A 16978-nucleotide genomic window follows, 5' to 3' on the forward strand; every position below is an offset into this window, starting at 1 on the left:
CTAGATGTGAACCTAAATATACTGCTCTTGAGTTCTGCTCCAGTTGTACTCTATAGACAGAAATTAACTTGGAAAGAACAATTAATTAGACACTTAAAAAGGTTTTAACCCAACACACATCTTTTAATGAGTAAACGGCAATGAAAATGGTGGCTGTTGAGTTATTTTCAGTATTAGGATGGTGTTAGCATCCAGTGGGTTTTGTGTACGGCTGATGACTTATCCCTCAAACTTTAGATCTTAGCATCCACCTTCCACTTGTCTTGCAGAGTGAATTGTTTCTGAATTAGAATCCAGACTGTTCCATGGTCTGTTGTTTACCTGATCATGGATTTTAATTTGCATCCTTTTATGTTTACTTTTTGGAATTTGTAATTGTACTTATGTCATTAATTTTAGGGCGGTGCTGGCCCCACAGGCCCACCTGGTGAACCTGGAGATCCAGGACCTATGGTAAGGCAAAATAAATTCAAACACTTCTACAATAAAAACGTAAATAATTTATTATACCTCCTTACTATAGAAGAGGTGTTTGTTTTTTTTTTTGATGTTGTCTCAACCAAAGCTATCAGGTAACTACTACTTCAGTCAAGAGTTGAGGGGTGCAAAGCATGTTGTCTTGTATCAGTGAATCTGAATTGTTTTGTATATGAATGATAATTATGATTATCATAAACAATCATTATGCCTTTGCCACCACAGATCTGAGGATGATTAAGCAGTTGTAACACTGTAGCTAGTAGGTGTTTCTATCACACAAAGGTAGATAAAAATACTCATTTTTTTTGGAATTGATATAATGACTAATAGTAAAAGGGAGAGTCAATCTGGGAACAACAACAACTGATATGTATATTTTTTTTTCTCCTGAAAAATCCATCCTATGTTCTTATATAACTTAATGCTTGTTTCTTAGGGACAGGATGGTTAGAAGGAGCACCACAGAATTTAGCAGGCATATTTTGGCATAAAGTCATCCTTTCTCTACACTTGTTTTTGTAAAACACGACTTTCAGATAGAGCAAATAGCTATTTTAGTGATGTCTAAATTGACTTCTCAACAAATATATTTATTCCTTAGGGTCCAGTTGGTTCTCGTGGTCCAGAAGGACCTCCAGGCAAACCTGGTGAAGATGTAAGTTTGTTATTCTTCATTTCTTGTTTTACTTTTAATAAAAAAAATACTGGCTTCTTTGAGACAATGACTAACCAGCAGATGTTCCTGTCACAGCTACTCTTTTCTACTTCCTTTTCCTTCTAATCATACTTCTCATTATTGCAGTATCATAACTATAACCGTAGCAATGGATATTTTCCAGAACATCCTTTCTTCTCGTTACATCTTACCATGATAGCTGTGGTTTAAGCACTGTCTTTTTATTGTTTCTTGCCTCAGCCAGTTCTTCAATTAAGATATCTCTCTTGAAATCAACCTTGATACATGCTTGATTATATACAGCATTATATACATATATATCCAGATCTTTGGGATCACATGATGAGCTAGAAGAACTGTAATGATAACATTTACCCAGATCAGGACAATAAAATTTTACTATTTAAAAACTTAATAGTTTATTATATCCATAACTGATTTTATGACTATGTATACATGTATATTTATATTACATGTATAATACATGGATATAAATAAATATGTATGTACTGCACAACAGTAACCTAAGAATTTTCCATTAGTCATATATTCTTTGTTTGCAAAGCATGTTAGATCTGTCTGAGTTGTAAATTGTTACTGAGAAGTGAGATGAAACCTGAAGCTGCCAGGGGATTTAGTATAGAAATCATCATAGTTTCTGTAATCTTTGCTTTCCTGTAAACTGTACAAGAAGTTATAAGAATCTTTGGAAGCAGTTTATTCTCAATCCTCAATGCACTGAAACTAAATCTCAATATTACTTGAAGAACTTGCTCCATTTCCATTTATGTTTGTATGGGGTACTTTAATCGCATCTGTGATGTGTTTTACTGTGTCTCTGTCCAGAAACTGTTTTTCTGAAGCCTTTCATATTCCTGCAGTCCAGTGTCCTGGATGTATTTGAACTAACTGATGCACGTAAAGGGATATTTGGTTGTGGCTGTGGAGGACTTTGAATAGTCCTTAAAATATGCTTGTTTAGTTCTACCATATTTTATTTCCTATTGCATCATGGAGAAAATAGTTACTGACTTAGAATTAAATTATACCCATTTAAAAACAGAATTTGAATAGAAGAAGTAATGAGCTATAATGCAAACGGTTTTCGATTGCTGCTCCTAATGAAATTTAAATTAATTTGTCAGCATAGTGATGGCAAAAGTTTGCCTGGTTAATTCCCAGGAAAACCACATTGCAGTGCCACCTTACGATGCTGAGGTGCGTTTTGGACTCAATCTTCAGTTTCCACAATTCTTTTTTAAAAACATTTTTAAATTAACATGCCCAATGCACATTGTTAGTAAAGCGTACATTTGATTTATGTCATTGAAATTGTTACAGTAAAGAGAAAATTTATAATACTGATGTGCTGAATGAGGACGTTTGAATATCCTCATTTGTTTGAATAGAAAATGGTAAGATAAGTGAACTTAATTTTGTTATTTGCTATTTTCATGTGTTCCTTTTTTTTTTTCATTAGGGTGAACCCGGTAGACCAGGACAATCTGGTGAGCCTGGATTCCCAGGATCTCCAGTAAGAACATAATTATTTACATTTTAGAAAATAATAATAATTGTGTCACCAATATCTGTTTTAACAGTAAGTGTAAAGCTTGCCCTTTCAATTTCTTAAGTACTTGTGTCAGCTATCTCTAATGATCCTAATCAGTGTAATAGCTAAGAAACAAATAGGTCATTCAATGACCCTTGTGTTAATGCTGAGAGTCATCTCATAGGTGCGTATTTCAACTATTCCATAGACGAAATATGCATAAAACAGATGACAGTGCATGCAAGTTGTACAGTTCCCAGTATTTCACGTGGTCATTCACAGTCATGTGCTAAGAGTGCTGAGAGAATATAAAGTGATGTCAGGTTAGGGTGGCAGTGTCTATCTTTCAAACAGTCAGTCTGAGGGACAGGGAAAGAAGGTATCATAACTGTTAATAAAATTTATTTTCAGTATGCAAAAGCGATTAAAGGATTTCCAAATAGTAGGTATTTACAGTGCAGAGGATACTCATAATGGTTAACTTTAGAAATAAAAGAAAGCGGTTATATCTGAAATGTCATTTTATTATCACATATAATTTTGGCCCATATTATGAATTCTGTTTTTGTTAGTCCCATTTCTGCACCTTGAAGGGAGCTGTAGTGTGGCCAAAAAGGGGACAGATACATCTCAGAACAGAAGCCACTTGATATGCATCATCTCTTAAACTGCCTCCTTTTCTTTCAAGCATACAGCTTTTGCCTGGTAATTTTGTTAGCAATGGGAGATATGATCTCTTAGAGAGAGAAACGATCTTTTAACGAGGCAGCATTTTTTCCTAAGCTTCCCTCCAAAGCTTTTATAAAACACAAAGACAGTGTTTTATAAGCTGGTTGAGGCTAATGTAGTCAGCAGAGTGTTCTTCTGTTCAGATCAAGCTGTTTTATTTTTGCTCAATAAAATCATCTTCGCTTCATATGTTTTTAGAATAGTGCATACTATCGAACATCATCTGCATTTAAAGCCTCTAATAAAATCTTGGGAAAAGTTGATTTGAGAGAACATATTTACATTTACATTCAACCTAGGATATTGTGGACAGTAGGGTATAGTAAAAGTGTCCTGAAGGACTGAAACACTGGAAATTTTTAGCCAGTAACTTCAGAAAGTATTTCTCCCTTTGCTCATGATAAATCCAGTTTAACAGATTTGCAGGTTCTTTCTGCAATGACAAGCTAGTAAAGAATAGGAATTTGTGTTCTCGTCAAAATCAGAAGACTTTTGAATGAAGGAAAGAAGTATTTTTACTGCACACCCACAAAAGTTAACTAAGAGTTTGCTGCAATTGCATAACACCGGATAGAACAGCATTGGTTACACAGTTGGTATATCAGAGAAGTGTGTAATGTCTTGAACAATGACAAGCCCCATAGACTTCTACAGATATATCTGATGAGTATTTCCCCTTGTGCAGGGTTTGCCTGGTTACCACCTGACTTGTCCCATGTGTGTCCTTCATCGTTTGAGTGCCCTGGTTGTATAACATGATATACATATACCACTGCTCGAGCACAGCTCAAATAAATTGTTTTTATGGGCTCTATTCAGTCTAAAGAAGCATAATTTGTACAATTTCAAATTTACATGCTAGGCCTTGTACAATGACTGAGATTGTCCTTCACTGAAACTCACTGAGTATAAATAAGTTCAAGCAATCTTTCTTACTCATTTCAGAAAATTCATACCTTTATGAAGTAATTTGTCCCTTAGGAATCTGTAGATTTGGGAGTAATTTTCAACTGAACCTTTTGATCAGACATTATCCACATACTTGACTATGGGAAAGACCTTTCTTACATTTCTTAATGCTAACAAGGAAACAGCTTGTGCGTACATAAAGTGCTTTTCTCTCATGCTGAGGTCTTAGATGTTCTTTTTCAAAGTTACTTCATGATGCTTCATTTTCTATTATATATCTTTATGAGTTTTTGGTATGCCAAAATGCATGAAATATGCTATTTTTGAAAATTTTGGTTGAGAGGTACTCTATTTTTATTCTTTTCGCTAAGCAAGATACTGATGCACTTAACTGTCTTGAATAGAAAATCATGACTGAAGTGTCCTTGGTTGCAATGAGACCACACAGGGAGTGAAGTCCTCTCAAAGCAGAAAAAGTTAATCTCTGGTGCTGGTTTCCTAGATAGGTTTGAGAGGCTCCTTCTGGTACATGCTTTTAGTTTATTAAAAGAATGTATAACAGTAATTCTTTCAAAAACCTGTAGATGAACAAGGAATGAGTTGTAGGTCCATATAGCTGTGGAGAGCTGGGGGAGATGGAAATGCCCAGCTGCCATTGAAGTGAAAAAGTTCGTTTTGTTATTTAACCTTTCCTGAAAGAGAAATCCTGAAACTTGGTAGAAATTAAAGAGCGAGGCAACTTTGGTTTAAATTCTAGGTATGTTTTAATAGCTGTTTGTCATGCTATCTGTCTGATATATTCTGATATAACATGTACAGTTAGCAGTTTGGCCTCAGTTTCTGTTTTATGTTAAACGATAACTCTGATTTTTGCCTTCTATTTAATTAAGGTTTCTCCATATTAAGCCTCAAAACTTGATCTACCATTGTTTGTTTTTTTTTTTTTTTTCATTACTTCTGTTGAAATTTAAGGTTTGATCATACACCAATGTAAGCTATAAAGCTTTTGGTATCAGTGAAAAAGCATATAACACGAGGATTGTCTAGCTTCATAGGATGTTATGTTGTATTGTCTGTGATCCCCTCCAATTCTATACTTGGCTGTATTGTTCACCAAGCTGAGGGAGTATTAGGAATATTATTATTTATACTACTACTGTCTTCCCTGTTAGCAGCATTATTACTAGGGTTATCTGCAGAAATCAGTGTTTTACTTTTGTTGTTGTTTTTCCTCCTTTTTCCTACTTAGGGGCCTCGAGGCTTTCCTGGTGCTCCAGGTCTTCCAGGCCTCAAGGGTCACAGGGTAAGCAACAAGGTTTCCCTCTCCTTGTTCATAATGTTTCAAGACAGTTTCAGTGCAAAGACATTCAGCTTGGTTTGTATTTGTGGTGAATTTGACTACACTGTTAGTCCTGCCAATCACAGCAGAATCATTGCCATTAGAGAGAAAGAGGGCCTTGCAGAAAATCACCGCTATTCCCAGTTAAACTGACCTCTGTGTTATATTCTTGTGTCTTCACTTTATTTTCAAATGTTCTGGGAATCTGGAAGAAGCTTGCATGAGCCCTGCCAAGTTTCAGGAGGCACAAACCTGACAGTTCTCTCACTTTGTTGGCAAGTCTTGCGGTAGGGTGGGGAACTCGAGTGGTGGATATGTTTGCAAGATGGACTGATTACAAATTACTGAGTTTTCTGGCCAGAACTTTACTTCAGGGAGGAATAAATAGGTTTACTATGGCTCAGAGCCTCATCCCTATTGTTTTAGGATTTTTTTAAAAAACTCTTGTTTTAAAAAGGAAACTAAGTCCAAGGAAATGTACCTTGTACAAATGGTTTCCATTTAGAAAATATTTAGATACTTTTTCCCCTTTTCCATCTGTTTTTTATTTTTTTTCCCCCCTTCTTTCTTGCTCTTGCCACCTCAGGTCCATTCTTAAGGCTTTAACATTGAGATTTTAATGATAATAGTAGAAATGGTGTGTGTGTGTGTATACCAATATAATCTTTCCATATTTTTATAACGTTTACAGGGATTGAAAGGACTTGATGGTCCAAAAGGTGAAATTGGAGCAGCTGGAGCAAAGGTATTTTCATGGCTCAAAGAACTAAACACTTAAGCATGGTTTCTGAAATGCCAAAATAGTGTAAGATAATAGATCTTTAGAACAAAGCTTTGTACCCTCTCCTATGAGTGGTACTTGAATGGAGTTACGTTTTTGCTGGAGAGGCTATATGGAATTGCCTATTTTTACTGTGTGTTCAATCCACATCAACTGTTACAAACTGGCATGTCTGGGCTCTATACAGGAAGAGAGAGTTTGAGTGAACTGCTGGTCACAGTTTCATTTGGGGCTCAGTTTTAGTTCTGTAGAGTATCATGAGGTGAATTAACTAAGGTCTCTCTGTGACACCTACGCAATGTTGAAGACGGCAAATTCTGTTAGCAAGGAGCCCATACACATTGCCACTTGGCTAGTATATGGTTCTTGTTGTTTTTGTGTGAACTGGTTGAGAGACTGCTCCGTTGCTGCTTTCTGAATTCCCTTGGAAATCCTGATTGTAGTGACTTGGATCAGCCAAACTTAAAACAGAGAGTGAGGACAGTTTTCTAATATTTTCTTTAGTTAATAAAATTAAACAATTAAATCCTAACTTTCTTCTTTTAGGTTACCATACTAGGTTTAAACAAGATTGGCTTAAAAGAAGCAGATGTTGCAGAGGAGAGCATAGTTTATCAAACCAAATATTTCTCACCTAACAATTTTATTCTCTTAGTATTTTTGACCCTCACTGGTACTGCATCACCTTTACTACTTTGGCTCAAAGCAGTGACAACACGGGATAGCCAGCTGCATTCAGTATTTTCAAGATGGATTAAAAGTTATTTTAATAAAGCATAGAAAACTTTTTTCAGGATTTTCTATGCTAATCAGTGCCAATACTGAAACATTTTGGTTTGCTGAAGGTGATAATCAGAGGTGGGCTAAACCTATTCCTTCAGATTAAAAATGTAGTAAATGAAGGGAATCTTCCACAAATGTAAATTTAACTGTGAAATCAGGAGTTGAAAGCTTGTCTAAGATGAGATTTCTTTGCTAAGACTGTCTACCACTTTCTGTGGATGCAACAAGAGCTGAAACATTGGACTTGACAATACTCCATTAATTGGTGAATGAAGTGAAAATGAAAGAGAGAGATGGGAAACACTGGGGGAGAAGATGACGACAGTGTTTCCCGTATACCAAGGGTATATGAAATGATGCCCTTGGAGCAGGTATGATGCACACAAACGACTATGCAAATCTGCCTCTTAGGTCTAACATAAGTGCAGAGGAAGGGAATGAGACGTAACTCTATTATCCTCTAGCCTGTTCCCTCTAACTGTGTCATTTCATTTCACTTTCTAGGGAGAATCTGGACCAACAGGTGCCATGGGTGCAACGGGTCCTCTAGTGAGTGTCACATGTAGTGGATATTACTTACACAACTGTTTTTAAGATTGTTCATGTTATTGCCAGTAGTATATGCAGGAATTTTATGGTTTTGAGATCTGTACTTGATGTCTTGAGGCTGAGTTTTCTCCTTACTAAGGCTTTGTTTTCTATTGTACTAAGAGTAGTTTTAGTCCATTGTAAGTTGTTATTCCTGGCAATTCACAGGCATACAAATAATTATGATAAATCAGAAGATTTTAACAGAAATTTGAATGTAGGTTTTGTAGTTGTTTGCCAATGCACAGAAATTTAGGGGTAACTACATTCTTCTTCTTCTTCTTCTTTTTTTTTTTTTTTTCCTCCAATGTGTTGATATTTCATATGGATTAGGTTATTACATTCTGTGATAGAAATGGAATAATTTAGGTCAGAGATGCACTAACTAAGAAAATCACAGAGAGACGATTTGGAAGGTTATGAGGTTATGGTGAGGATAAGTATGTGTGGCATAAAAATAGAGAAACTTTTTCTCAGAGTAGTTTTCATTCAGATGTGGTTTTGGAAAACTGTAAGCAGTATAAATTCCAAAAATCCACTTTCAGCGGTGCTTACAGATGTAAAGCACCTGTCTGATATCAGTTAATGACATCTCTGTGAAGCACTATCTTATGTCATGCAGAATGCAATGTCCCTGAAGTGGAACCTAGTTTGTGAATGAGCCATAGTAAATGAGATTGCATTATTGACCCTAGTGAGTATATATAGAATTTATTCTAATGTGTTTAAAATGAGAAATACTGTTGGAGCAGGAAAAGAGAAATTGCAGTCTATTAAATTTCCACTGGGCAAGCCTGTGAGGCTGAAAGTATTTATGTAAGCTGCTACTTCTTTCCTGCCATAGAACAAGAAAAGGTAAAACTACAGGAGGAAAAAACCACAGCCTTTGGTTTCTGCAACCATTGTTCACATCGCCTGTTCTTATTGTACTTGTAGTCTCAGTGAAACTAATCATGTTCTTGTTACAAACACATAAAGAAGATGGAACAGAAAAGTGCTAAAGAGTAATGCAGTGCAAAACTTATTTGAAGGAAAATAAAAGTCAAGGCTTTTTGAAGAAAAAGTAAAAATAAATGAAAAAGATGGATTAAAAAAGGAGGGGGTGGAATGGGGAGGGGAGTGGGAGCGTCCCCTCCTCTATGGAGGAAAAATCAAGTGAGCTGTTTTTTCCACTTTTTGTTATTCTACCATGATGAGCTCTTGAATACTGATTTTATTTATTTATTTTAATTCTCTCTTCAAGGGACCTAGAGGAATGCCAGGAGAGAGAGGTCGAATTGGACCACAGGGTGCCCCTGTAAGTAGGGTCTTGATTCTGTCTCCTTGTAATTCTTCTGTTTTAAAGCCATTAGCCTGGAAGTGCTTTTCTTTTGTGTGACTGCTAGTCACTTCCATTGTGACTTTTGCTTAAGAAAGTTATAGACTGGACAGAGTTTTTGGGGTGAAATGATTAATATATATTTCAAAAGTCAAAAACAGCTTTAAAAGGAAAATGTTAGCTGCATGGTAATTTCTCAAGCTAGAATTGCCCAAGTAGCCAAATATCTTCCCACCACTTATTTCCCACTTACTTCTGTGATTCATAAATTTCTTCTTTGTTTCTATGCAATATGGCTTTTCTCTTGAAAGAGAGAGAAAAAAGTTTGGAAACAAGATTAAAATGAAAATCTAGGCTTTCAATTTATATTAACTATTCCCATTTAACTCCAGGCAAGAAAGCAATCTTGTTAAAAATTATTTTGCTTTTCAGCAAAAAGGGGGATTAGCCTTGACATGAGACCATATTTGAGTAGAAATTTCTCTCTGTTGCTTTACATTTAGTGTCAAAAACTGCTTGCACTTTTTTTCTTACATTTCTCCCCATGACTTTTCTGTGCTCAATTTGTTATTGTTCCATACAATGACAGTGTCAAAATATCGTCCTCTCTGTATTTAATAGAGAAATCTGTTTACTTAAAGGAAGCAAAATTTCTTCGAAATGTAATCCAGCATTTGTTTGAATGCTTTAGTCTGTATGGCTGTTACCACAAATGCTAATGACGACTTTAAAAAAAAAAAAAAAAAAAAAGAGTTCTTACAAATGGTTGTCTGTTTTCATATCTAGGGTGGACGTGGCCAGCACGGAATGCCTGGGAAGCCAGGGCCAATGGTAAGTTTCTTTCTTAATCACATTTTTATTTCACTTCATATTTAGCACTTGCCTTTTGACATCACCAAAAGAAACACAAACAACTGTTGGTAGTTGCTGGTAAAAGAAAGTGTCCCTAGAATATCTGTAATTGGTTCCTGGTTCTGGCACTGACCATAGCTTTAGTGCTGAGAAACAATGCTCTGTATTTTACTTCATCTAAAGGTTTTAATTTGCAGAGGGGTAGGATACAGCACCTTCCCTGGAGAGATGATGCTTTGCTGCTTTTATGAAGTAGGATCCATGTTTTAGGGCTATAATTGTCTTAACGATATGTACAACAGTTTATAATTGCAGGTTATCTTCCTTTATGTACAAAGTTGACAAATGAGGTTATACCCATTCTCAGCAAGATGAAATGCGCTCACCAATAGCAAAACTTGATACTTGCAATTGATCCATTACAAAACATGTAAAAGACAGACTTTTAATTATAGACAGTCACACACTGAACTGAAGAACCAGCAGCATATGTGTGAACATTTTCCAAATTGATAAAAAGTGTCTTACTGAGAAAGCCTGGTATGCATGATTGTGGAAGTTCTGACATAATTGCAGTTGAGCTGAATATGACTGTGGCAGCTTAAAGTGTGGATGTTAGCATACCAAAGGGTGATAGTTTTGTTCCAATAATCCAATATCATAGTGCATTTGCAAGATGCATTTGAGTCAATTCACATGAGCAAATGTATGAGGAAGCCAGTGTGATTATTAGCAGTTATACAGTAGTTATGTGTTGCCTTTGCAAATGGAAGTTTATGATGATTTCATGCTATTTGTGCTAGGCCAACTCACACCTTAAAAATGTGGGTTTTTGTTTGTTTGTGTGTTTGTTTTGCAAGCATCACTGCTGGGATGCAGTTGACAGTTTCCGCCTGTTGATGCAGCCAACATGAACCTTTACCACTTTGTGACGTTCAACTTAAAAAGCAAAGCAAATCAAACAAACAAACAAAAAAAAAAAACAAAAAAACCCACAAACAAACAAGAAACCAATCCCCAAACACACCTGACCACAATTAAAATTTCATTCTGTAGAGACTTTTTTTCATAGTGATATAAGTCCTGATAAACATTTATTTTATCTATGTCATCTTAATGAACTGTTTTCTGACAAACTTCATTTTAAAAAAAAGTAACTGTAATAGAAACAGATAAGTATTTGTCTAAAGGCTTAAAAACTCAGTTATTTAGTGTATCACAAAAAAAGGGCAACTTATTAGAAGAAGCTTTGAACCAGTGAAAAGATTTTTCAGTACTGAAAACAAAATAGAGTTAAGAGCAAGCCATTCTACACGAAGCTTGAAATTTTTATTTGGCATAAAACATGAGTTCAGCTTCACTGGATATGATAACTGGTTGACTAACATTTTTGGTAAATTCCCATACAAAGTCACAAGGGAGATACTGATTCTTAATGCATATGTTTCTTATTGGAGGAAGAGTTAATGAAATGCATTGTTATTTGAGTCAGTACAGTGGTCTGCCCTAATTCTGGAATTCTCCTTGAAATGACAGAGAGATTTGGCAGACGTGTATTTGTGAGCCAATAAACTGGGACATAGGTTTTCAGAATTATACTTACTGAGCTGTTACATCAGTTCTGTAGAACTCAAGTGCGAGGTCATGGCAGAAATGTTGTCTGTAATTAATACTCACTGTTACAAATTGTTCTTATTAAGTTTGTCAGCAGAGGTTCATTACATAGAACATTTTTTCACAGTATGCATCATATTTTACAAAAAGAGAGAAAATCAGGAAAAGAGATAGGAATCATCTGGGAAGCCAGAATTGTAGTGAATACTTATAACCACTGTGTGCCGCTACACAGAGTTTATTAATACAGCAGAAATGTTCTTCTGTTGAATATATTGTTCAGCACAAGAGGCATTATGGAAAGGGAAACAATTTATAAATTTATTCCAAGGTCCTCAATAGGAAGCCTTTCTGTTTAATGGGGTTAGCATCATACCATGCAGGTATGTTACAGTATATACATCTGCAGTTTGCTGTCTAGTGACTTTGGCCAGTCTGCCATGTAATGCAAGTCCAGCTGGTTGCATCCATGCCCAAATGTAAGGTGCACCTGTGCTCTGCAGTACAAGGCACCAAGAATTTGACTCTAGAACTTGAAATAGTGTAGCGACATCAATAGTGGTCTGCTCAAGCTGTTAGACTTTCCGCTGTGCTGCTTTTGGGAACTGAAGATGAACCTCTGCATGGAATAGTGTTTCATGGTATGCCATAAACAAGCCTTTCCTTCTCTTCCAGAAATATCTGCCTATATCTGGACAAAAATCCAAGCAATAAACACTTCCTGCTGTACATCTTTGTCTATATAGCCTTGAAAACATAATACAAAACCTGCATTTTAAAGTTTGCAAATGAATTTGGTTGTGAGTTTGGGAATCTCAATGGGAGAGAAGAGTAGGAAGCAGGAACATGTAGTTGCATGGCCTTTAATTATATTATTACTTGTCATATTGTTCACCTCAAAAATCTTGTCTAGCAACACAATTGTTTCAATGGAGAAGTGACTAGTATTTCTCTTTTTTATAAGTTAGTGTTTTATGTTTAAAAGAATTGAAACTCTCCTCTGCTACTTTCTACAGGACAAATTGTGATCACCGAACAAATATATTTTCCTTGCCATACCACAGTAATATAAACCTAGAAAGAGAAAACAAGACTTTATTAAAACTAAAATTGAAAAACATTTACTATAATAACTTTGATTTGTATATGTTGCAATTTGCACATTAATAGCTGAATCAAGCTGCAAATTTGCTTATAATTCAGTAAATATATTATTAAAACATCACAATTCCATAGAATTGTGTATATCTCTCAGAAAAAAATATAGTTATTTATTTTTTGTTATGAAAATTATTTTACGATGAAAATATATGTAATCCCAGAATCATATTTACCCAATGATTAGATACTTATCTGTATGATCTAAACACTGGAATTATACCTTTTTGTGTCTATCTTTTACAGGGTCCACTTGGCATAACTGGTTCTCCAGGTTTTCCAGGTGCTCCTGGTGTAAAGGTATGAAATAAAACTACCTTTTAGTATGTTTAACAACACAGAATCACCCTGGACTACGTAGTGTTTCCATAATGACCTGTACACAGTTCACTAAGAATTGCTGTGAAATCAGTCTTGATATTCTTGAGAAAGAAGATGGAAATCAGAAGTCAAATGAAATAATTGGAACTCACCACAATTAAGATTTTTTTTTTGTTTTCACTTTTGCTTGCACTAAAAGATGATAATAACTGTCATGCTGTGCTCCCAAAATCTTGTGCAGTTTATTTAAAGAATAACAAGATGAGTTCTGCAAGTTGAGTTGTGATGACTAATCCAAGACTTAGTATGGAAGCAGCACCTTCCAGTGACCAGTTTTGGCCAACAACAGTTTTTGAGATGACCTAAAGTGATAGGAAAAATGCCTGAAACCCCAACAGAGATGTACCACAATTTATTGTAATAATTCAAATGATGATTTCAAACTTTTGTGGTTCTGAGTGATTGGGCTAACATGGAAAACTTTAATTAGTTCTGGTACTGTGTTTGTGGGAATTTCCTCTCTTGTTTTTCTAGAAACCACTCAATTATTTTTTTCCTAGCCTTGAGAATAAGTCTGCAAAGAAGATAGAAAAGATGACTCATACAGTTTCCTTATACTTCTTTCAATTGCCCTTCACCCAACTGCTCTTAGCTGTTTCCAATTCTTAAACATGACAAGAAAAAATTATACAAAAAGAAATTCTTTTTCAATTAGCCAGGTAGCCAAGTTCAGCAGATGTTTTTTGTTGTCATAAAGCTGGCAACATTCATGAAACATTTTTTTTTTTTTGGAAACGAGTCTTAATAATAGTATTAATATAACATATACAATTAAATAATAGGCCTTTTTAGTGCATGTCATGAAATGGTTTGGTATGGCTAAACAGTACTAAGTATCTAAATAAATATTTGGAGAAACTGTCATATGAAGAATCAACGAAAGCTTTGGAAAAGGAGGAGCTACCTTCAAGTTAGATCATCAGATGATGTAAATTGGAATAGCTGCTTTGAAATTATAAAAGCTAAGCAGAGTACATATTGAAAACGTGCACTTGAGTTCTGAAGATGCAATATTAACAGCATCAATGCCAAAATTAAAATTTCCTTTATAAAAATAGGATTCAAAGGAGATCTCAGAAGAAATTGTTTTGTTGGAGGAGGATCCAGTCCACCCTGGCAAGGCTTTGCTGGGAGTGATCATTTGTTTGGTCTGTCATACTCTAACCAGCATAACCTGTGACAATCAGAGTATTACAGAGTATTGCATGTATAAATATATATTTGTTTGTTTAACATATAATATAGTGCTGCAACAGCAAGTTAATTTGTACTGTGCAAAAAAACCAAATGTTTTGTTACTCCTACATCTCAATGCTTGTAACAAAGCTAAAATAAAGCTTCTGAATTGCAAATCTGTCCTGGGATTTTAGATAGAGATGTCTGTCTAAAATATCTGATCTGATTTGGGCCACTGGATAGAGTGCTGCTCCTCTGTAGAATGTTTCCTTTTATACATTGAGAAAAAAATCTGTTTTTAGTTTTGAAGTTTTATGTTCACATTGACGCAGAATTAAGTCAAAATATATTTTAAGGATAATGAAGTATTTAAAGATCTGAGTTGTTTTTGTCTTATGAACCTAGTATTCCTCCTTAGTTACTTTGAAGCGCTACTATTTAGATGAAAATAATCTCCAGTTGTTTTATTTTGTGATGTCTTAGGGAGAAGCAGGTCCAACAGGTCCGCGTGGTCCTGAAGGCCCTCAAGGACAAAGAGGTGAAACAGGTCCACAAGGCCCAGCCGGATCACAAGGTCTTCCAGTAAGTATATTAAATCGAGTTCCTCAGTAGTTAGCGTGTGCATGTTGCCTGTTTATAGGGAATTTTAATACCCCATTTGATAGACAGTGAGTTTTGCCCAAATTACTTTTTCTCCAGAAAAGAAAATGTAACATTTATTTGTTTTCTGGTTTTGTTCAAAACAACTTTCTATAATTCAATTAAAAAAACTTGGAAAGCTTCAAGTTGCACAGTGTGGTATAGTCTCAATCCTACAATTACTTTAAAGCTTAAGATATGAAGATGAAAAGTCACATTAACTTGCACACTTTGTTACTATTTACATTTGCACAAGTAGATCCTATGTTAATATATTAATTTAATAGTCTTTATTTTCTGCTCTTGTAAAGTGCATCAAACAGCTATCTTCTGCTTTTGTTATCAACCTCCCCCTAACTAAAATTAATTTCAATGATTTGTGTGTTATTTTTAGGGTACTGAAGGGACAGATGGTTCCCCAGGTGCTAAAGGCCCAACCGTAAGTAGTCACATGGCTTGCTGAAGAAATTGTGTAAGCGGATTTATTTTATTTCCTTATTTATATTATTATTTTTCTTTACCATGCTGTTATTTCTATTTGTAGGGATCTCCTGGCACCGGAGGCCCCCCTGGCTTATCAGGTCCACCTGGCTCCCCAGGACCCCAAGGCAGTACTGGCCCACCTGGTATTCGAGGGCAGCCGGTAACGATGGCTTTGTTACCACAGAAATAACGATATCTAGCAAATGTGTCACTCCATGAAACTAAAACAGTGATTAGCAGTAAGGTTCCTTTAAATAAATTAATGAGTATGCTGAGAGTCAGATCTTGTGAGTCTTCTGCATGTCCAAAATACTGTTATGGCTTTCTTAGAAATCTAAGTGTGTCTATATAAATTTTGAAAAACAGTAACTGTTATCTCCCCAAATTAAAAGTTCTTCTCTAAAGTTTTTGTGCAAATGTCATAATAAACATGCTAAAGGGAAAGAGAAACCATTGAAAATATCCTATTATATTACCTACAACTAGTTACTAAACTAGAGAATGTTTTTCTATTTCATCACATAATCCATGATCGAATGATTTATGCAGAGTTTTAACTCTATAGGTTTAATCATGTGATTGTTTTTTTTTTTTTTCAGGGAGACCCTGGTGTTCCAGGTTTCAAGGGAGAAGCAGGACCCAAAGGTGAACCAGTAAGTATAAGCTTTGTAAAATGAATAGGAATCGCAAAGGCTTGTAAGAGTATTTGGAATAGACTGGTACAGTTTTCAAGACGTTTCTGATGTTATTTCTCATGATTACTTCTGTTTGTCAAATACTTATTGTGGAAGACAAACCAAAGTGAACCTGGCTAGACAGTATAAAGAAAGAATGGTAAAGCAGGTCCTTTGATATTATAAATAGCCTACCCCTTGTAGGCCTCAAAGAACTCAAAGACAGAGAAACCAGCAGATACTGAGGTTTCTGTACCAGTCAGAATTACTTTATTCTAATTTCTTCATCACACAAGAAATGGATCCCACATGTTTCTGGACCTTTAAAAGCACACAGATCTGTGTGCTAATCATAATAAACAAGTATTTGTTTAAACATACATTTAATACACTTTATACTTATGCAGGTGAATATATACAAATTGTTAAAATAATACAAATATATCTATACTTGTATGGTATGAATAGCTGTTTATCCCACAGCTAATATTTATGAATTATTCTTTGGGAACATGGCTAATTTCATGCAGTAACCATATGAATTTTGGAGGAAAAGTGATTCTGCAAAGTTGGGTTCAGTTTGGTTTGTCAATCTATCTTTAGTTTTTCTTTCTCACCAGTTTAAGTGAGCATGCAACAACCAAAAAACCTGAGCAGATAAAATAATGTTTTCCTTACTGCTGATTGGCTTCTCGTTTCTTTGAGAATTTCTTCAAGAATGTCATTGATTTTGAGTCTTTTGCTACTTGTTCAATTGATCATAATAAATAAAATTACAAATTATCATTTCTGAGCAAATAGATTATTATAATAAGCACTGTAATGATAATAATAGAGTAATAATAA

The 16978-nt window shown here is 35.2% G+C and overlaps 1 protein-coding gene across 1 annotated transcript in view; it reads left to right on the plus strand.

The window, feature by feature from the left end:
* COL5A2 (collagen type V alpha 2 chain) overlaps positions 1-16978 on the plus strand; it is a 54413-nt gene that overhangs the window by 13990 nt on the left and 23445 nt on the right. The window contains exons 10-22 of the mRNA XM_050711644.1: positions 400-453; positions 1082-1135; positions 2637-2690; positions 5596-5649; positions 6377-6430; positions 7754-7798; positions 9081-9134; positions 9942-9986; positions 13026-13079; positions 14820-14918; positions 15370-15414; positions 15520-15618; positions 16058-16111. Of these exons, the coding sequence (XP_050567601.1) occupies positions 400-453; positions 1082-1135; positions 2637-2690; positions 5596-5649; positions 6377-6430; positions 7754-7798; positions 9081-9134; positions 9942-9986; positions 13026-13079; positions 14820-14918; positions 15370-15414; positions 15520-15618; positions 16058-16111 (765 nt within the window). The remainder of the gene's footprint in view (positions 1-399; positions 454-1081; positions 1136-2636; positions 2691-5595; positions 5650-6376; positions 6431-7753; positions 7799-9080; positions 9135-9941; positions 9987-13025; positions 13080-14819; positions 14919-15369; positions 15415-15519; positions 15619-16057; positions 16112-16978) is intronic.

This window comes from Cygnus atratus, chromosome 6 (genome assembly GCF_013377495.2).
Source record: "Cygnus atratus isolate AKBS03 ecotype Queensland, Australia chromosome 6, CAtr_DNAZoo_HiC_assembly, whole genome shotgun sequence".
Taxonomy (NCBI): domain Eukaryota; kingdom Metazoa; phylum Chordata; class Aves; order Anseriformes; family Anatidae; genus Cygnus; species Cygnus atratus.